The sequence below is a fragment of the Lithobates pipiens genome, unplaced genomic scaffold (genome assembly GCF_037356315.1).
Source record: "Lithobates pipiens isolate NorthernLeopardFrog02 unplaced genomic scaffold, aLitPip1_a1.2 Scaffold_18, whole genome shotgun sequence".
Lineage (NCBI taxonomy): Eukaryota > Metazoa > Chordata > Amphibia > Anura > Ranidae > Lithobates > Lithobates pipiens.
The window spans coordinates 240,813,501-240,836,014 of record NW_027507758.1 but is presented as its reverse complement, the minus strand read 5'-3'; the positions used below and the strand labels follow the sequence as shown (position 1 = coordinate 240,836,014).

General features: G+C 41.9%; 1 protein-coding gene across 1 annotated transcript in view; it reads right to left on the bottom strand.

Moving 5' to 3' along the window:
• The window catches only part of EZR (ezrin), a 118,134-nt gene extending 96,393 nt beyond the window's left edge, over positions 1-21,741 (bottom strand). The window contains exons 1-2 of the mRNA XM_077486727.1: positions 21,586-21,741; positions 15,483-15,566 (exon numbers count right to left, since the gene is read on the bottom strand). Coding sequence (XP_077342853.1) covers positions 15,483-15,494 — 12 coding nt within the window. The 5' untranslated portion in view covers positions 15,495-15,566; positions 21,586-21,741. The remainder of the gene's footprint in view (positions 1-15,482; positions 15,567-21,585) is intronic.
• Between the last annotated feature and the right edge of the window lie 773 nt (positions 21,742-22,514).

Here is a 22,514-nt window from a genome sequence, read left to right as displayed (position 1 = left end):
ACTATTATGTATTTTCAGTTGGCACTAAACATTTGAGTTACTGTTATATTGCTTTACATAATGCTTGATCATTTACATAATGCTTGATGCTTTTTTGTTGGTCCTCCCTCCGGTCCAAAAACGCTCCAAAGAAGCTCATGTACCAAATCTTAGCACAGAGCCAAGAGCGTTTGCGGTTTCGATTTTCGCTGCGATTGTAGCACGTTTTTTCGCTCACCAATCATGGTAAAGTCGCACAGTGTTTGGGGCGCCATTAAGAAATAACAGCATCACAAACGTGTTCTGACAGCGATTCTGTCCGTGATCCAAATTGCTCAGGTGTGAATGGATAGGACCGCACTGTACAGAGGAGCCTTGGCGAGGCACTGTGGCTTCCACATATATTTGCAAATGTGTGCAACTAACCCTTCTGTTTTTAACATTATTTAACTGGGTCAATTTTGTTTTTCAGGTTTTTTTTTTCTTGTTTTTTTTGCAGGCTAGCTTATACGTGTGCTAGGAATGTTTTTGTTTATGATGTGCTAGGTCCTTCCATGGGCACCATACTTCAAAGGCTAGTTATAAACTGGCGAGGTTGCCATTTTTGTATACCTTAAGGCTAGGTTCACACCGTAGCGATGCGGGAACGCCGCGAATCCGCTGCGTTTTCCAGCATCGCATGCCTCCCGCCGGCAGTTCACACTGCCCTATGCGGACTGCTGGGAGTGTCAATGAAATCTTAATGACACCCCCAGATCTGTCCGCATATCGCAGTGCGATCTGCAAACTCGGACAGGAATCGGATCGCATGGTGTGAACACCCATGCGATCCGATTCTGCTGCGGACCAAAAAAAGGGTCCCTTTGCGAGTTTGCGGCAGGTGCGATGCAAATTCAGCCATACTATCTGTATGGCTGAACTCGCATTGCTACAGAGATCGGATGTGATTTGCACTGCAGTGCGGTGCGAATCACATCCGGGTCTCCTACCCGCAGCGGTGTGAACCCAGCCTGAAAAAAAGTAGTGAAGACAGATGTTGCAAAAGAGTACTTTTTCATAAATTCTTTATAAATACGCCTCTTAACGGTACTTCTTTAACTCTCTAGGTTGCCGTATATACTCGAATATAGGACGACCCGAATATAAACTGAGGCACCTAATTTTACCACAAAAAACTGGGAAAACGTATTGACTCAAGTATAAGCCTAGGGTGGGAAATGCAGCAGCTACTAGCCGCCATCCACTGTAACAAAGCCCCGCCTCCTTCTCATCTAGATAGACAGAACACGATACAGTTTCCCAGCATTGTATCAGTGTTCCTCTATCATGGAAAAGGAGGAGGCAGGGCTTTGCTACAATGGATGGCCGCCAAACAGACTGCATGACACAGCAGGAGACACCCGCTGTTTTAGTAATCACAGGTACAGGTGCAGATGGGCAACCTCACTCGATTATAAGCCATGGGGGGTTCAGCCTAAAAGCTGTGCTGTAAAACTCGGCTTATTCTCGAGTATATACGGTAGTTGCTTTAAACTGTGGTCTACAAGCCTGGGCCAGGTAGTTCCAAGCTATTGTTTGAGTAAGAAAGCCCTTTAATTTTCATTCCCAAGTGACTACTCAAATACCCAGAGCACAGTTTCAATGGGTTAAGCGAACCTTCCACTTCTTTAGTCATCAATAACAAACTCTCATCCATACAGAGGGCTCATTTTCCAGTTAGTTAGACATTATATAGAAAAAGGAATAGGAAGAGTAAGGTCCTGTTTACACATTCTCATTGCAGTGATGTAAGACAACAAGCAAGGTGTAATGTGTTTGGGGACCCTTCATTTTAAATATGCATCCACAGAGTTCATCCACACTGTATCCCAGCACCCCACAATCAGCTTCTATCTTCAGCAAGTTCAGTTAGGCTCAAAAAATAAAAAACAGAATCTGATTGTTTTCCAGATTTTGGCTGCTCCAGTCTTTGTAAATCCCCTCAATGTATTTTGCAGTCAAAACCACAAAACTCGGTAGTGTGAATGGGCCCCAAAGCCAGCCACAGATGGATCGAAATTTCCGGCTGGTTCATCTTGGAGCCATCCACCGGCAAGCTGGTAGACTCGAGATTGGTTACTATGCACAGCTGCATCAGATTCTGAGTGCACCAGTTTTAGTAAATCTCCCCCCATTGACAATAATGGGACTGAATCCCTGGCCCAATGCTGCAGAATCACAGTTCTCTTCATTAAGTCACCATGCCAACATAGACTGGAGAAACACGGGCCCACTACAGAAGTTTATTATGAGAATCTACAATAGTCCTACATCTTAATTCTTGAATTTCTCCCAAAACATTACATCCTAAAATCTTGTCAGTCAACAAATATTCATTATAACCACCACTGCTGATACTTGTTAATGCCTAGCATTAAAGCGGTAGTAAACCCGCAAATTTTTTTTATTTTTTTTTAAACCTGCAAAGCAAAAGGCATAATGAGCTAGTATGCACCGCATACTAGCTCATTATGAAATACTTACCTTAGAACGAGGCCCCGACATCTGGCCCGATCCACGCCGAGGGAGCTGACATGCGCGCGGGAGATTTCAGTCCGGCCGGACGAGCGCTGCCGGATTTTTATGGCGAGAACCCCCTTGTGCGCATGCGCCGCTGCAGTGAGCGGCGCATACCGAGGGGAATATCTCCTAAACCGTACAGGTTTTGGAGATATTTTTTTTTACCTACAGGTAAGCCTTATTATAGGCTTTCCTGTAGGTAAAAGTTAAAAAATTGACCATACAACCACTTTAACAGATGCAGATTTTAGCCAGCAGAGTTAAATTTGGAGATATAAAAGTAAATCCTCAACAAAGTTTGTCTCATGTAGGCTATGTTTTACTAACACCATTACTAGCACTATTAATAAATACAATGCAGTACATTATTTATACCCAAAATACCACTGGCTAATCTAACAACGGACAATAGAGACAGCTACATATTGTCCAATATTGCTGAATCATACAAAGCTCAATGCAGTGCTTTTAAATCAGATTACAAGTGTCCGTGTAGTTCAGAGGCTACAGACCTGGTGTCTTGTATAAAAGATAACATTTCTGTTTAAGCCAACATTATTCATCTCCTATGGCTAATCAGATTCATATGTTAAGAGGAAATATGATTTACACAACCATTCATTTGGTAGATGTGCAGATCATATCGCTCCCAGTTCACACTTGTGCAATGCGGGAACCCTTCAAATCCACTGCGAGTTCCCGCTTCGCATCCGACTCGCAAGATAGTTCACACTGCCATATGTGAACTGCTGGGAGTATCAATACAATATTAATGACACCCCCATTTCAGCTTGCATATATTGCGCTGCAAACTGACAGTTTGGACATGAGTGATTCTGGTGCAGACCATAAAAAAGGGCCCTGTGCGAGTGTGTACCAAGCCTTAGCTGTAGACTGAAGAAAAATACACACTCTGCAAAAGGTCTGAATGATTCAAATTGTTACTATATTCATTTTATTTGTAGCAAACAATACACTCCACATGAAAGGCAATGGGGGTTATTTATGAAAGGCAAATCCACTTTTCACTACAAGTGCACTTTCAAGAGCAGTTACTGTAAATCCGAGGGGAACATGCAAGGAAAATAAAAAACAGCATTGTAGCTTGCACATGATTGGATGATAAAATCAGCAGAGCTCCACTTACTTCAGATCTTCCCCTTGGATCTACAGCGACTGCACTTGTAGTGCAGAATTTGCCTTTCATAAATAACCCCTATAAAGTGTAATCTATGGAAACACCCCTTTAGTTCATTTATTGTATTTATTATTTAAGAAAAGTAAAAACAACAATAAAAAACATTTGACTCTGGATTATCTCATGTCCTAGCAAACATGACTATTACTGTCATCTGCAAGCACCAGATGTGTCCTCAAAGGCAATTAAGCTTCTGTTATGTTTCTAATTTGCTTTTGTTGACAGAATACAATGCAGGTGACCAGGGACAGCTTTGATTCCATGCTGGCTACGTTCAGAATTCTGTACAATATTCAAAGAAAACTCTGTACACCCTCAATTCCAAAAACGTTGTGTAAAATCTATATAAAAACAAAATGTAATGACTTGAAAATCTCTAAATCCATATTTTATTCATAATAGAAAATAGAAAACATATCAAATGTTTAAACAACCCCATATCCAAAAAAATTGGGACATGATCTTGGACATCTCTTCTTTTTTTTTTTTTTTTATTGTTTGTAACCCTTAAAAATTAAAAAATGGATCCTGTTCCCTTATATCAGGATCCTGTTCCCATATAAACAGCACAGTGCTTGCACTGTCTAACCTGCCCCCGTCTAAACTGAAAAAAAAAAAAACCTGGCGGATCCTGCCCTCCCCTCTGTAAACTGACCACAGTTTATCATGGCTGCTGCGCCCTGACACTGTGGTCAGGTTATGTGCCTCCATCATCCGCAGCTCTCCTCTATCCTCCTCTCCCTGTCTGTCAGCTCTTTGTGTCTTAAGCCACATACACACTATCAGTTTTTCTGCTGACTTTCCTTCAGGTTTACCAAAACCATGTAGTTCAAGGGCCTGGTTGATTGCATACACATTGAAACTCCTAAGGTTTGACCTCATATTATATGTTTTTGGTAAATCTGAAGGAAAAACGCAGCAGAAAAACTGATAGTGTGTATGGGGCATAAGTGAGCTGTAACCACCCCCCCGCCACTATTCGTAGTACATTTAGCTTTAACAAATTTGACTGTCCCTCTCCTGTATCCAGCAATATTAACAAATTTAGCTGTCCCTCTCCTGTATCCAGCAATAATGCACAGTGCAAGTGTTTATTGAAAACAAAGCCTCTAAATACATTTTTCAGATATCTTCAGGCTGGTCACTTGACTCCCGGCCACTCTGCTACTCTGATCCAGGGCTACAGCGGGAGGGGCTGAGCGACCAGCATGGCGGTGATGTAACCTCCCACCTGACGTCAGAGGAAGAGCTTGATCCCTCCCACTTTAGCCCAGCGAGGTATTTAGGGGCATTTATGGTAATAAACACTAACACTGTGTATTATCGCCTGATAAAGGAGAGGGGCAGGCAATAAATTGGTTTATTAAGGTTACAAACCTTTAATAACACTCTGTAAAAATCTGGGAACTGAGGAGACGAGTTTCTGGGGTTTTGAGAGAGGAATGTTGTCCCATTCTTGCTGAGCATTTGATGGTGCTATTCCAGATGTGTAAGCTGCGCATTCCATACACACTAATGCACCCCCATACCATCAGAGGTGCAAGCTTTGAACTGAATGCTGATAACAAGCCGAGGGTCCCTCTCCTCTTTAGTCTGGCGGATGCAGCACCCATGATTTGCCAAAAATAAATAAAAGTCAAATTTTGATTCGCCTGATCTGAACAGTTTTCAACTTTGCAACAGACCATTTTAAATGAGCTTTGGCTCAGATAAGACAAGCAGCATTTCTGGATCATGTTCACATATGGCTTCTTCTTTCCATGATAGAACTTTATCTTGCATTTTTGGATGCCACTGCAAACTTTGTTCATAGACTAAGCCCACGGAGTGATGTCTATTACAGAATCATGTCTGTTTTTAATGCAGGGCTGTCTGAGAGCCGAAGATCGCAAGCATCCAATATTGAGTTTCAGCCTTGTCCCTGCATTGTGCACAGAGATTTCTCCAGATTCTCAGAATCTTTTGATACTATGCACTGTAGATGATGATGTACTTAATAACTTTAACACCGGGCCACTTTTTTAGATGTGTTGTTTACAAGTTAAAAACATTTTTTTTTGCTAGAAAATTACTTAGAACCCCAAACATTATAAAAAAAAATTCTAGAGAATAAAATGGCAGTCGTTGCAATACTTGCAAGAACACTTTTCTTTTTTTTTAAATACACTTATTTTAATAAAAAAAAAAAAGAGGACAACAGTAAACTTAGCTCAATTATTTTTTAAATTGTGAAAGATAATATTACGCCGAGTAAATCGATACCAAACATGTAACGCTGCAAAGCTGCGCCCACACGTGGAATGGCGACAAACTTTTACCCTTAAAAATCTTCATAGGCGACATTTAAAAAATTCTACAGGTTACATGTTTTGCGTTACAGAGGAGGTCTAGGGCTTGAATTATTGCTCTTACTCTACCAATTTCGGCAATACCTCACATGTGGTTTGAACACTGTTTTCATATGTGCTACTCACATATGCATTCACTTCTGCACGCGAGCTTGGCAGGACGGGGTGCTTTTACATTTTTTTTTTCTTATTTATTTTACCTTTTATTTTTACACTGTTTAAAAAAAAAATTGTGTCACTTTTATTCCTATTACAAAAAATGTAAACATCCCTTGTAATAGAAAAAAAGCATGACAGGACCTCTTAAATATGAGATCTGTGGTCAAAAAGACCTCAGATCTCATATTTACACTAAAATACAATAAAAAAAAAAATTGTAATTTAAAAAAAATGAAAAAAATAAAATGGCCCTTTAAGAGCTATGGGCAGAAGTGACGTTTTGACATTGCTTCCGCTCTGCAGAGTCATGGAGATTAGTGGGGGCCATCTTTCACTCACTTGTCTCCATGCTCAGCCACAGGAAGGATCCGATCGCCTCCGCCGCTGCTGGCTCCGGTAAGCGGCGTAGGGCATCGAAACGCAGCGGGAGGGAGGCTCTCTCCCGCCGCCAATAAAAGTGATCTTGCGGCGAATCCGCTGCAGAGACCACTTTTATCTTGTACCAGACTGCCGGCCGAACACGGGGATACCAGGGTTGTGGCACCTAGCTGCTGCCATAACAATGATATCCGTCCTCAAAGTAGGGACGTACATCGGCGCGCGGCGGTCCGGAAGTGGTTAAAGTCTTTGCAATTTTATGTTGAGCAACATTATTCTAAAATTGCTCAATGAATTTTAGAAACAGCTTTTCTCAGACACTCTAATGCAGGCCATACATGGGCTGAATTCCAAACAAATTTTCTTTCAAAAGTCAGAAATTTCATGCATTATGTAATCCAATGGTGCACCATTGATTTCGAAATTCGACCAACCAAGCCTTAAATTTCACCTCATGTTGATACAAAAAATAATTTTTGTGACTGGGAATCTGGTTTTCTTTCCAGGTCACAGCTCATGCACATTTCCTTTCTGACTATATTTCTCACACGATTCTCCCATCACTGGTTAGAAATTCGTAAATTTTCCCAAAAATTTCCAGCATGCCCAATCACAATCAAATTTGATGGCTGCATGAAAATCGGCTATTGCTGCAACGCACTAATGGTGCAAAATTCAAACTAAAATTCTTTGTTACGATTTTCAAAAGAAAATTAGTTTTGAATTCGACCCATGTATGGCCTGCACTAAACGCTCTAAAATGCTCTATTTATACTCAAGCCGAGCAGAGATCAGGATATGGGCGCTGTGATTGGCCCTCCCGATCACGTGACGGCTGTCTCCAATCACAATCGTCACAATGTAAACAAAGACGCATGTCTCTGTGACAGTTCTCCCCGCCGAGCTCTATAAGAACTCAGTGTGGGGGGAGGGGGGGGAAGCAGGGGATGATTTTATACAGAGAGCTGTCAGAGCTCCCCCCCCCCCACAAAGGGTCGGTTGTGTCTGAGGTGCACTACGTACAGAGTGTAGCGCCGGAGTATGCTGTGTACAGAGTCCAGTTCCAGAAGTGACCTATGCAGAATTCAGGACTGCACTATGTACAGAGTGCAGAGTTTAGGGATGTGCTGTGTATAATGTTTAGGTATGTAGTATGCACAGTGTGCATGCACAATCAATTTGTTTTCTCAGTCACTCTCAGTAGATGAGGTCAGCTACTGTTGCTAAACAGGGAGTGCACTGTTTGAATTTGCCAGAGAAAGTACTGGGAGCGCACTGAAAAAGGCTGACCCATCCTGCCAGAGAGTGAGGGACCGCTGCTAAGGAGTTATTCACACATGGTGTGCATGGCCTACCTGGAGGAGGAGAGTTATGTAATGTGCTGGGAATACTAGAACAAATAAGGATTTTTTGGGGAAATGGCCATTTAATAGTCAATTAACCATTTAAGTACAAATTTACTTTTAAAGTGTAACTGTACTTTCAATGCAGTTACACTTACTTTTTAGGCCTTCAGTCCCCCTTGCCAGTCTAATGCTCACTAGTACCTGATCCGCCAAGATCTCCTTTCAGTCATATGAAGATATCAGTTGGATTTTCTGGTTTAAATTATTTTTATTCGTTTTTACAAAAGAGATTTACAAATACAATACATCACAATAAAAACCAAGACGACATTCATAAAGTAAGCAAGCAATAATAGAAATCTGTTGGATTTTGAACTCTCCATAGGACTGAATGGGGGATCATCGTGTGTACACAAAACCAATAAAAAAAAATTCTAAGAAGAAGTGCAGTTGCACTTTAAACAATTCTGGTTTCTATTTTGTTCCCTGTTAACACAATAAATGATGCTATAAAAGTCCCGTTATAGACACACTGGGGGAAATTTACTGAAACTGGTGCAAAGAGAATCTAGTAAAACTGTGCATAGTGACCAATCAGCTTCCAGGTTTTATTATCAAAGCTTTATTGAACAAGACGAAGTTAGAAGCTGATTGGTTACTAAGCACCAGATTCCCTGTGCACCAGTTTTAGTAAATTCTCCTACTGTCAGTATCAGTATATATTTTCCACAAAAGCATCATTGCAATAAGATATAAATACTAAGAATGAAGGGTCATGTTATGTACCTTACCATTCTTTAATCAGCCCAGAAGAAACATGTGTCTATAGGTACTACATGCATTCTCCATGCACATAAGCAGAGCCTTACTGACATTTAGCATATCATTTGTATGTTTATACAAGATTCAGAGGCAGCACTAGAACATGATTTTTTTTCTAGTCTTGTGACTAGAATGTAATTGCAGGATTGTGTCATTGTCTAAAAGCCTTTAGTTATTTGAACAAACAACAAATTCCCCATTGGTCAGCATACAATCGTAATTCTTTTTTTGATGACAAGTGCATTGTGTGAGCTTTCAAACCCTGATAACATTCAGGCCACTGTTTAAACCTATTGTTGGGAAAATGAGTTACACCTCAGCATTGATTGTATGTGAGTGATGGCCTCAAAAGCATGTACACATGTAAACACCCTAATAAAATGTCTACACTATCCTATTACAACCTGCCATATGGAATATCTTATAGCTGACATCAGCATGTATATCTTTGCATTGACCTTTGCATAATTAAAGGGTCAGTAAACCCCAAACTGATATTTATGTTGAGTTCCGTGGTCTACATGCCCGCTATGACCATTATGAGTTGTTTTCTTTTTTAATTAAGGAAATGCAACAGGAGATGTCTGAAAACATGCAAAGATGGGTGAGAACAGCCAAATCTCCAGGATAACAGTGAGAATTGATGTAGGTGTTGGCGTATCCAAGTCATGTAAGAAGCCGGGTACTGTACTGACTCTGCCCATCAACATCCAGCTAGAACTTCATATGACTTATTGGTGGACTGAAACTCAAGGCATTTCTTAATAATGCGACAGATGCGCCAATGTTACAAATATATTATTCAGGATGTCGGCCTGCCGCTATGCGAGGCACAAACTAGTTTTTTTAATGCAATCAAGTGTGGGCAGAATTCTCTGCTCATCTCACCCATTTCCTACTTTACACATCTCGGCATTCACAATTTCATGGTCAATAGACTAATGTTGACTGCAGTAAATTATTCTCTTTGTACTCTATTTGCATATCCAAATACTCACTTTCCTCTACTAAACTCACAAAGGGAGGCGTTCTAGAAATACACTAAAGTAAACTTAGAATACAATTGTTCACGATGACCTCAAGCAATACAGATTGTCACCGCAGCCAAAGCCGGCCATACATGGATCGAAATTTGGTTCAGCAGGAACCAGCTGAATTTTTATCCATGCATAGACATCATGGTTATAAACAAGTCGGTCTATCGATGAATTTGTGTACCACCTGCCTGAAGGGTTTTTCACAAAAAATTAGCGCCTCTGGCTAGAGAGTGTCTCCTACCCACTGTCATTTACATCATGCAAAACTGACTTATTACAACTATATTTTACTAAAAGAGTAGAAAAGGTGTACTTAGCCTAACAAATAAACTGAACTGAACCTGTGTCCTATGATCCATGCTTCTATGATCTAATCATGTATGAGGCAAATTGTTTTTTTTTGGTTTTTTTAATTCTCCCTCCAGAAGTCAAAACTTCACACTATTTAATAAACTAAGCAACAATTCACTTTTCCAAGGTAACATTTATTACTCCATTTGTTTTTCAACCCCAATATACACTCTTTGTATATTTCTATCTAAAGTGTGTTATTTATCACATTATTTGCATACTTGATATTATAATACTATGTTATTAAATTGCAAAGTATTTTTTTAAGTAGTACTAAAGCCTTACATTTTTTATGATAAATACATTTCTATGAACCAGTTAAAACAGAGGACAATAAATGCTTACTTAAATACAAATCCTGAACACTTTGAATTTGATATCTTTACCACCACAGGCTCTGTGTTCTTGTGTGCCACTCCTCCAAACTTACAGTTGGGGAGCGACCAAACACTTCATATAAATCCCCCTCCTTGGGTCTATATGTCCCATAATTACAAGTGCTACCCTGGGCACTGCATATGTGTGCCCTGTTGTCCCTGACTGCCTGTGCAAGTAGTGTAATAGCATCAGCTTGGACTCTCTCCCACATGAAGGGGTGGCAATATGAGACCAGGTGGGGTGGTAATGTTTGGACTGGATCAACTAAGAGAAAGGGAAGTCTTTTGGAGAGGAGGCAGCATGCAAGGTAAGTATTGAGTTTAGCTGCTAGAACTGGTTTAAAGTGATATTAAAGTCTGTTTTTTTTGTATAAAAATATACTTACCTGCTCTGTGCAGTGGTTTTACACAGAGCAGCCTTAATCCTCCTCTTCTCGGGTCCATCTTTGGTGCTCCTGGCCCCTCCCTCCTGCCAAGTGCCCCCAAAGCAAGCAGCTTGCTATGGGGGCACCCGAGCTGAGCCACAGCTCTGTGTGTTCATTCAGACATGGAGCTGTGGCCTGGCCCTGCCCCCTCCCTCTCCTCATTGGCTCACTTGCTTTGAGTGACAGCAGCAGGAGCCAATGGTGCTTCGCTGCTATCTCAGCCAATCAGGAGGGAGAGTCCCAGACAGATGAGTTTCTTGTGCCACATCGCTGGATAGAGATGGGCTCAGGTAAGTATGAGGGCAGCTGAGGCACACAGAAGGCTTTTTATCTTAATGCAAAGAATGCATTAAGATACAAAACCTTCTGAATTTACAACCATTTTAATAGTACTGTAAGGAAGGGGTGTCCAGCCTTTTGACCTTCCTGCACCATATTGGAAGAGGAGGAATTGTCACATATAAAATATGATGTTTGACACTTTTTGATAAACAGACCCATCAATCTGGTTGGATGGGTGTAGTAGCAATTCTTAATGAGTTCCCAAGGTGCTCATCAGATATTTTAGTTCTAATTATGTCCTTTATGTGTTTCATTCTTGAAAATATAGGTTCTGCCAAAAACTGATGACATGAATAAGGTGTGATTGTGAAGAATGGGAGATTTTTCTTTAGAAAGATAAAACGTATAAAAATCCATTAAAAAGACACTGCATTTTTTTTTTTTTTCGCCCACATGTGTTTGTTAGCCGTTAACACATTTTTACAAAAATGTCCCCCGCCCACCCCCCCTAAAAATAAACATTTTTAGGTATTCATAGCCATCTTGGGTTTCAGGTTGGACAGCCCTGCTATAAAGGTTCATGTACATGGAGCTTTTATGGGCATAATTTATGCCTAGTATAACTTCCTGGCGCTTTTGTGAATTGGCATTTGCCCGTGCATAAAGTGTATTTTCAGAATACGGAACTATCGCTACATTGTACACACATTTGCAAATCAGTGGAGATGCAAAGAACCATCAACATTTACAACACAGCCATGTGCAGCTTGTAATACAGCTGAATGTGCAGCTCCCAGACACAGGAAAACACCAGGAATTTACACTAAGCATATAATAGGTCAATAAAAGCCCTGTGTGCATGAACCCTAATATGTCCATGTATGTGACTGTGTCCATATTTCTGCCTACACTGAATGTATAACAGCCTTCTATGAAAGTGTAATATATTCTAAGGAATCAGGAAGTAACAAAATGTGCCACAGAACTTCTACTACAATGTGAGAGGAAAGTCACTTCCCTCTGTAAATCATTGCACACCGGGCTATAGAGGACAAATATCATGTTACACACTGTGAACCTGGCAAATTGAGCTCCACATACCATGGAGACAAGGCAAAGTAAGTGACAGGCTGGTGTTTTTAGGCTTGTAAGCATCTGATGAATGGACTATGGCACTCCTGGGACTTTCAGCTGATCATTTCGTTCACCTATTGCTGGTAATAAATACTTAGTGACTCCTTTGGTTGCATGAGAGTCTCCCAGCTTTTCTGCTTACTGCTCCAAGTTTTGTGAGGTCACGTAAAAATTAACCCAGAGCATTTACTGGTTACATCCACAATTCTAAAGAGGATTGTTGCCTCAGTCTAACTGAGTTATTCAGTAACACAACTCCAAAGAAGAGTGGAGTGGGGTAATCAATATCCGTCACTCAGAAATCAGCTTTTATCTGCCAATTGTTCCGTACAGGTGAGAGCGGTACTGAGACAATACAGAGGATTCCATTACTACGCTCTACTTCTGAAAAATGCCAGCTGACTGTCTGTCAAGCTGAAAATGGCCTTAAAATCTATCACTTGGCAAAACTTTTTTTTAGCACTGGATGGTGTGAGGTAGGGTTAGACCCCCTGTCAAGTTTTTTTTATTCCTGTCTGTGTTGGGGGGATTCACCCCTCTATAAGTACTGGTGTGCAGCTCCAAGTTCCAATCTTTTGCTGTAAATAGGCAAACAGCTTACAAACACTACACAGTCCTCCTATGGGTTCAGCTATGTGAGAGGTGCAGGGCCCACTATATACCTTGATGTGGAAAGATACAAACTTGGAGCAGTGCTTCACGTTTGGAGAAGGTATACAGCTTATACACTGATCCATGCGTACTGATGTCACCAAAACAAAGTCAGCAGAAGCCCAGATCAAAAGGTAAAGGGAAATCTGAAGAGGAAAACTGTTTATAGCTAGCCATACATGTGTAGATTTATCTTGTTCAGGTCTATGGACCGAATGAGGAAAATCAAACGATTCCTCAACCGCTGCTAAATAGCGTGAGTGGAGAAATGTTCACTGCTGGCAATTGTCTTCAGACAGTCGCAGCGCCCGTGGCTGTCTGACTAAGGCCCCTTTCACACTGGGGCAGTGAGGGCGTCGGCGGTAAAGCGGCGCTATTTGTTCCCCCTTCTAGCAGCCGAAAAAGGGTTAAAACTGCCCGCAAAGCGCCACCGCAGCACCGCTTTGCCGGCGGTATAGCCACGCTGCCTTGTTGATTTAATTGGGTAGGAGCGGTTTAGGAGCAGTGAATACACCGCCCCTTCACTTTTTTTACCGTCCTGCTAGTGCACCGCTCCAGTGTGAAAGCCCTCCGGCTTTCACACTGGAGTGAAAGGACACACTTTTTTCAGGCTCTATTTTTAGCATTGTAGCGCCTGAAAAACGCCTCAGTGTGAAAGGGGCCTAAAAGAACAGTGACTTTACCTGAGAGGATCCAGCCACTATTTGGTGGATATTTCTCCACCAGGCTCAGTCTAATTCTAAATCAACTTTTGTCCAGACTGGTAGTTCTGACAAGGTCAACCACAGCTTGAATTTCAACTGAAATATATGGCTAGCGTTAAAGGGGGGGGGGGGGGGGGGGTTTCTCTCACTTTGGGAGACTTCCTCTATTTTGGTTCCCTGGGACCGGAAGTGAAAGAAAATTTCCCTAGTGGTACGCAAACAAGCCAACATTAAACTGACGGGGTTCAACCCTCCCTATTCTATCCAAAACGAAATATACATTACACACTTAGTGAGACATCGACCTGTAGATCAGGAGTTATGACATTACTCTGACACCTATTCTCTGTCAGGAGCACCCCACTCCCCTCATTATTGCCTCTCATTAGTGTCCTTTAGTTCTCCCATATAGAGGAGTGTATTTCTCAGCAGGATCTTCCATTCTATGGATAGCGTAGGGCCCACTAATAATGAGGTACTTTGACGCAGTAAGTGGGCTTAAGCATCATATAGCCATATGATGTGACCAAATCCCCATATGTTTTGAAAATGTTCAGGTGTTTTAAAAGCCTTGCAGGAGTTAAATGTCATTTTTTGCATGCGTGCGCTGTAATATTTTCTTCTGTGTCAGTGACTCAGAAAGTAATGACGCTAGAGCCAGCATAGGAAATAGTATTGGACAAATTTCTCAGCAAAGTTCTGCTGGGCAACATAAAGATGATAAAATCTACAGAGGACTGAGACCAATAATATAGGAAAAGTCTCAAAGCAGAACTTTACAAAAAAAATACTTTCTTTAGCAAGGAACATAATTTCACATTAATAATTATGCAACCAAAATTAGCATGTGCTGTAAATGGCCTCCAGCATTGTTCCTGCTTTTTCCTGCCAGAGTCTACCATTTTGCTGAAGCCTGGGGCCCCTGAGCAGCAGTAAATCTTTAGGCTGTCAGCAGATTGGCCTCAATGTTTTCAACACAGTGCCAAAAAATAGAGAGCAACTGAGCATGTGCAGAGCAGGGTAAGACACAATATTACTGGATTTTAAACAGTATAAGTGCTTATTTTTAATCGTTTAACATAGCTATACCTGCAAAAGGGGCCACCTTGAAGTGATCAAGCAGGAATTTTTTTGACTAAAGTTGCACTTTAATGCAACAGCAACAATGTGCACTTTATTAGATAGTCCAGTGTATGCACACTTCACTCCCTGACAAAAATAACAAGTATCACTGTCCTATGACATGGATCTAGCGCAGTGTTTCCTCAAGGCGCCCCAACAGGTCATGTTTTCAGGATTTCCCTCTGATGAAACAGCTGTGGTAATTACTAAGGCAGTGAAACTGATCAAATCACCTGTGCAAAATAATGGAAAACCTGAAAACATGACCTGTTAGGGCGCCCTGAGGACTGGAGTTGAGAAACCCTGATCTAGCGACATGTGGTTCAAAGTTAAGCAATGCAATAACATCAAATAACTGCCTCCCACTATAATCCCCATCCATCAAGGTATGTCTGCAGGACAGAACCAGAGAAGGCAATCAAACTTTTAAAGCCATTTCCTGATTGGTCGGAATAAATCTGAGCATACAATTGTAAATAAACATGTCTGTTCTCAGGATTGCAGTAATGTTTGTGCCTATCCCCACAGCTTATTGCATGTAATCCTTATATATTGATTTGTACATTAGATTACTTTTGAAACTCTACAAGGACAACAAAATAATTCTTACCGGTTTTGGCATGTTTGGTTCTTTCTGAAGTTGCCCACCAAAGAAAAAATGAAGTAATTTCCAGGTTCAGTACTAAAGCGGATCCTAAAATAGAAAAGTATTAACATGAACACATAGTACAGCACATGGAGCCGAGCTGCTTGGAAAACGTCCTACGTTCTTGGGTAAGATGTGTGAATCATAACTCCAGCTAGCAGTTTCAAGTAGCAATGAAGAAAAAGACCTCACCCATCGGAAGAAAGTCCAATTACAACTTTAAAAAGGTCATTTAAACCACACCCTTCAATCTAAACATATTCCGTATATATTGCTGCATGTAACCCTCTAAACCTGCACTAGACGTCACTCAATAAACCCTTTAATGTCTATCTTTATAGATTATTGGACAATTGTTAACTTTTTCTGTCTCTGCGTTAAAACGTATATTATGTACAGTATAAACTTGTGACGGCCTTCTAGCTCACCAAAACCAAAAAAAAAAAAAAAAAACATTGTTTACTAACTAGCATATGTCACATTGCTATGACAAGCACAACGCCTATAGGCATCTCCAGCTGATGTGGGGAATCTACACCATCATATATGATGACAGGTAGGAGGATCAACCAGCCAGCACAATACCTGAGAACGAGGGGTTAACCAAAAATGTAAAACATTTACTTTACTATCAATCATAGGTATTTAATTGCTGTTCCTGGTACAATATTATACAGTAAGTTTAGAGTTTTACGTGATACCTTTTAATGACTTTAAATGAAAGCCTCAGAGTTGCCTTGAATCCCTTTATCCAGATTTTTAAAACCTGATGAAGGGATCTATAACTAGCCGCAGCGTGGATGGAGGAATCTCTCCTGCCCACGATTGTATTCTCACATCCGCCACCTGCAGCTGTCAGAATACCTGAACACGGGCTGCGTCTGACTGATGCAATTTTCTGGTTCCTTCTATTTTTAGATTGAAGGATGTGAATGAATGAATGAGATATTTGTATAGCGCACAACGCAAACTAAATCGCCTCAAGGCAATGTCAGGAGGATGGGTTCCCACAGTGCCACCCACAAAGTCATTCTGTGCACAGCAAGCTTTATGTGGAGCTACAGTCTCCTATCCACAACTGTAATAAAAGCATCCTTGTGATACTTGCAGCATATAATTTGGATATTCCTATACCCATCCACATAGTATATACCTGTAAAATCTTTTATTAGGTATTCTGTCAGTGGCCATTGCAGATATGGGAATCTGAAGCCCGCTTCTATGCAATTACGGCTACCCAGAATTCATTTCCCGGTCTCAGGTAGGGGCAGTAGTGATACTGCATGGTGTGCTTGGTGATGACTGGATGTCGGAAGACTCCTGGGATTGATAATGCTGGTATCCCAGGAGTCCTCAGGACAGCCTAATGATGTAATCACCTAGGCGGCTGGGCCTGGAAGTGCCGCAAAAAATTATAAAAAAGGTATTTTCAAATAATAATTTGTAAATATATCTATTTATTCATGCACTATGGGTTGGCATTGTGATGGGGATAACGGGATTAAAAAAAGGGAAAGATCAGTTTTAAGGCATGCAAAGATTCCATGTAGAAAAAGAACTTTGTTTTCCCCCTGAATATTTTTCTTTGCCTGCTGAGTTATCTTCAAAAACCGTACTCACACGCCCAGAAAATCCAATGTTGTCCTACTGTGATCCCCTGACATGTTGTTGCTCCAAAGACATGCAGGTAGGTTAATTGGCTTCTGTCAAAAAATTGGCCCTAGTATATGAATGGGGACCTTTGGATTGTGGGCTGCTTGAGTGTAAGGACTGATGTGAGTGTGCAGTGTACAGGGATAGGGACAATTGTAGACACTCACTCAGGTGGAACTGGATGGACTGGTGTCTTTATTCAACCTTACTAACCATGTAACTATGTAACTGTTGTACCCCTGGTCCTGTACCAACATCTTTCTCTCTGACATCATCAGGAGAAAGCTGTCTCTTCCAGGCTCAGACAGCCGGCCCCCTGATTATGCACTGCCGGCCAGATGCCAGGTCCACCCCACACCAGCCGTTGTGTTGATGCTGATGCCTCCTAGGATATGTGATGGGAATATACCAGGACACTTCAGGAGTGGAGCAAACATCATTCTCATCTATGTAAAAATGGAGGCAGGGGGCAGGTGAAGTGTAAAGGAAAAAAGGGTTTTCAGGTTGCTGGGGGGGTGGTTTGTATGAGTTACCATCTATTTTGAGCCAGCCAGGGTATCACCTAAAGCTGAACTCCGGGGGGGGAATCCAATTATGCGATGGGGCAACTCTCAAACTGCAGGGTTCAAATGCTCATTAATCCAGGGTACCAGAAAAAGCACTTTTACTTACCTGATCCTGTCCTTCTTCAGGCTCCCTCCAGTCTGTAAGGCCCCTTTCATACTCAATCAGGTCTATCTGTCAGTTTTTCAGGCAGACTTGATCACAAGCTCGAAGGACAGGTGGATGTAAATGGTCTTGTGTCTGTTTACACCTACCTACCTCGGAGTCTGTTCAGGTCTGGAAAAAAATAATGGAAAAGGACTGCGTTCTTTTTTGTTTCTCCCAGAGCTGAACGTGACGGTTTGGAGGTAGCCTGATGTAAACGTGCAACGGAGTTCGTTTATATCCAGCTGCCCATAGAGCTAGCAGGTTTACACATGTCTCCACTGGGCACAAGTATCAAAAAAACTGGCATCCATCTTGTTGGGTTCCGATTATATATATATATATATATATATATATATATATATATATATATTATAATCTGCTCACATATCCACTGCTGATCGAAACAGACCTTCCTCTATATGAAAGAGCTCTAGAACCGGCACCTGCAGTATTTTCTCCCCTACACTCCAGGAGTCACATGCCCTCAGATGTCATCAAGTACAATGCATAGCTTATAGTCCTAAGCTGTATGGGAGGACACCGATGGACAGCCTGGAGCATAGGAAGCAAGAGATGAATGTCGGCTGCTCGGAAATCAGACATCAGGTAAGTAAGGCAGCCCATAAATGAGTGTTTCCTTCATCCACACACAAAAGGTGGATGGGGGAATCCTCCCTGCTGTGTCTTTGGTTTCTGACAGCAGGGGGACTTCCCCTTCTTCAGAATACACAGATCAGTGCTGTTGGCTATAGCTTGCAGCGCTGATTGAGTGGAAATTTTCCAACAGGTTGGCTGAAAAGAAGTCGATCGGTAGAACAACTTCTGTTAAACCACAGTGCCCACGTATGGATCGATGTCCGCTAGTCCCTGCGAATTATGATCCATGTATGGGCAGCTGAAAGGATAAGTTTACCTTTTTTATCATGTTACACTTGTATTTAGGATGTAACGTGTTTCTGCTGCCCCCTCCCAGAGTTCCTGCTGTGACAGCAGACCAGGGATCTTCTCCTTGCACTCGCTGTCACAATTCATGCAGCCCTATGGAGCTCTGCCCACCTGCATCATTCATTTACAGAGTTCTGTGAATGAGAAACTACTGTACCTTTGCGGCTGTCAGGTTGTAGTTCTCGATGAACTACCAGGGCGCTGTTGTGTGCTCTAGGTCAGTGGTCATCAGCCCTGTACTCAGAGCCCACTAACAGGCCAGGTTTGCAAGATAACTGAAATACATAACAGGTGATATAATAATACATAAAACCTGGCCTGTTAGTGGGCCCTGAGGACAGGGTTGGTGACCACTGCTCTAGGTAGTTCATTGATGCTTCCTGTTAGTGTATAACTGCCCGCGGTAAGGTGATGAGGTAAGAGCACACAACTTATACAGAGGTTCTGCAAGAGCTCTGCATAGTACCCGCTATGGGTGAAATGCTTTACAGGCTCCCAATATTAAAATAAATAAATAAATACATGCACATTTTTTTACCTGCAAAAAGATGTGCTTTTATTTTTTTTGAAAAGGTGAACTTTTCCTTTAAAACAGTTTTTTCTGGTACCCTAGACATAAAAGAGTGATTGTGACCTGTGGTGCAGGGCGCAGCCTCACTGCAAGGGAGGATTTTTGTTTCCCCTAGACCTGGAGTAAGGGTCTTCCAACTTTCCAAACAAAGGGCCAGTTTACTTTCCTTCAGACTTTAGGGGGGCCAGATTGTGGATAGTGGGAGAAGATAATGTCTCAGGTTTGGTGGTCAGTGGGTGTAAACAAAAAAAAAGTACATAGGACCCCTGTGGTTAGGTAGAAAAATCCCAATCATTGGTATTAGTGGGAGGAATAGTGCCCCACTGTTGGTGTCAGTGGGAGGAATGGTGCCCCGTCAATGGTGTCATTGGGAGGCATCTTGCCCCATCGTTGGTATGAGTGGAAGGAATCATGCCCCATCGTTGGTATCAGTGGAAGGAATTGTGCCTCATTGTTGGTATCAGTGGGAGGAATGGTGCCCCATCAATGGTGTCATTGGGAGGCATCTTGCCCCATCGTTGGTATGAGTGGAAGGAATTGTGCCTCATTGTTGGTATCAGTGGGAGGAATAGTGCCCCATTGCTGGTGTCAGCGGGAGGAATAATGGCCCATTGTTGGTGTCAGTGGGAGGGTTGGTATGAGTGGAAGGAATCATGCCCCATCATTGGTATCAGTGGAATCGTTGGTATTGGTGTCAGAGGAAGAATGTATGCTCCATCATTGTCAGTGGGAGGAATAATACTCCATCGTTGTGTGCCCCAAGGGCTAGATAAAGTCAAGGAAAGGGCTGCATCTTGCCCACAGTCTGTAGTTTGGAGAGCACTGCCCTAGACATAGGTTTTATATGAATTGATTGCTAAAGTCAGCCATACATGGATCGAAATTCGGCTGGTTCAACTAGGACTGGATGGATTTTGGTCCATGTATAGGCAGGCTGGTTGTACTACTGTCTACAATCTACTGATTGACTTTAAACATAGTTAGATCTGACAACCTGTCAGAGTTTTGCCGCCCGATTGGTGCCACCGGCTATAGCCAGTGACGTTAATCAGTGTATTCTGATGGCAGGGAAGTCTCCCCATTGTCAGAATACAATAACTCAGCAGGGAGGATTCCCCCATCCACACTGAATGCAGTTATGGGGGAATTGAGTCCTTTTATTTTTTTATTTTTTTTTATTTCATTCAAACAAAAAACATAATCATGTATGGGCTGCTTAACACAATACGGATAAAATACTACACATATGTACAACTGATCAACAGCTAAAACTCAAATCCCATAAATAAGCAGCACCTGGACTGGGAACAGAAAACATGTGCAACTGTAAATGGGAGTCCCTACAAATCAGAGACAGTAAATGGCTGTGTATGGCTAAACGTTTTACCCATCTCATTCATTGCACGTTTTGTTTTCTAGCACATCCTGCGTAATGATTAGTAAATACTTGCAGAAACTAGTCCTTTTTTTTTATTCCCCTCGATACCTGCATCTGTCATACATGTAACACGTGTGTTCTCAGACGCAGATTTTTAGATTTCGTGTTACAGATCTGAACGCAGTGCACGATTACGTGATGGTCAGCTGCGTTCTGATCTGTAAAAATACACCTGTAAATGTCTTTTATTACAAAAAATAAATAAAACATTTTGAATGAAGTGTAAAAGTAATCTGTCCATGGGTGGGCGATTGTCCCGGGTGTATGGACAGGTGAATGACCCTAACCTGCGCTCATGGCGAGGCACTGAACCTTTGTAGGCTAGGGTGACCCTGAACTCGGTCCCACCTCTACCTGTCTGCCTTCCTATAACTTGTTCTGCCACTTTCTCTCCCCTCAATACATGTGAAGAGCTGTTTGTGCTGGGATTTCTGAGTCCTCCTCACAGGCAGCTCTGTGTGTCCTATATTACACAAGACACCTGAACACAGGCACACCCCATCCATCTACACACAACACTGACACCCACAAACCTCCATTGTCTGCCCTGTGCCCCTTCTATACACGTCCCCTCACAGCCTGCTCTGTCTCCTCCAATCTCAGACACGGTGCCCTCTCCTAACAGGGGCACTAATCCCGTTCACACCTGTTACACACACATACAAGTACACGTCCTCCTCAGGATTACTGTCATAGACAGGCAGCATGGAGGATGGGCACCACACCTCACACACACACACAACACTCACCGCTGTAGATGGCAGTCAGTGCCTGAGGTGCCCTGCTCTTCTCAGCCCCGGTGCTCCTTTACTCCCCTCTGGCTGCAATATGGCTGACTTGCCAACTTAGTCCAGCTGGTCCCTCCCTCAGTCCTGCCACTCCCTCAGATGGGACCTGTTGTGTCACCCATTACCTGCCTCTCCCTCCACTCCCACAGCCTGCGAGGTGTACAGCACCAGCACATGTCACCACACACACTTATATATATATATATATATATATATATATATATATATATATATATATATATATATATATATATATATATATATATATATATATATATATATATATATATATAAGTGTGTGGTGACATGTATATATCTTTATCTATCTATCTATCTATCTATCTATCTATCTATCTATCTATCTATCTATATATCTATATATATATAGCACTGCTTTCCAGCCCTTTATACTATAAAACTATATGCAAAACTTAAAAAAAGAAAGTTTGGGATGTAGATCACAGTTGCCAACCATCAGTAAATTTACTGACTGTAAAAAAAAAAAACAGTGACTTTTACAACTGCTAAATATCAGGGAACAGGCTCACTGGCTTGTTATGTGTGTTTTCAGGGTTTCCATATACTTAGTTTATTTATACTGTTTAACCCCTTGGAGCCGGAGCCTCCCAACCCTTCAGCCCCGGTTCATGCTTGTGCGATGCAGGATTTCCACGCCGGTTCTCATATCGCATCTCTCTGCGAACCGCTGTGGGTGTCAATACAATGTTATTGACACCCCCACATCGGTTCACAGATTGCAGTGTAAACTTGCACAGGAATCGGATCGCATAGGTGAGAACACCCCTGCGATCCGATTTCAGTGCGGGGGAAAAAAGTCACTGACACTTTTTTGTGCAAATTCAGCTATACAACTGTATGGCTGAACTCGC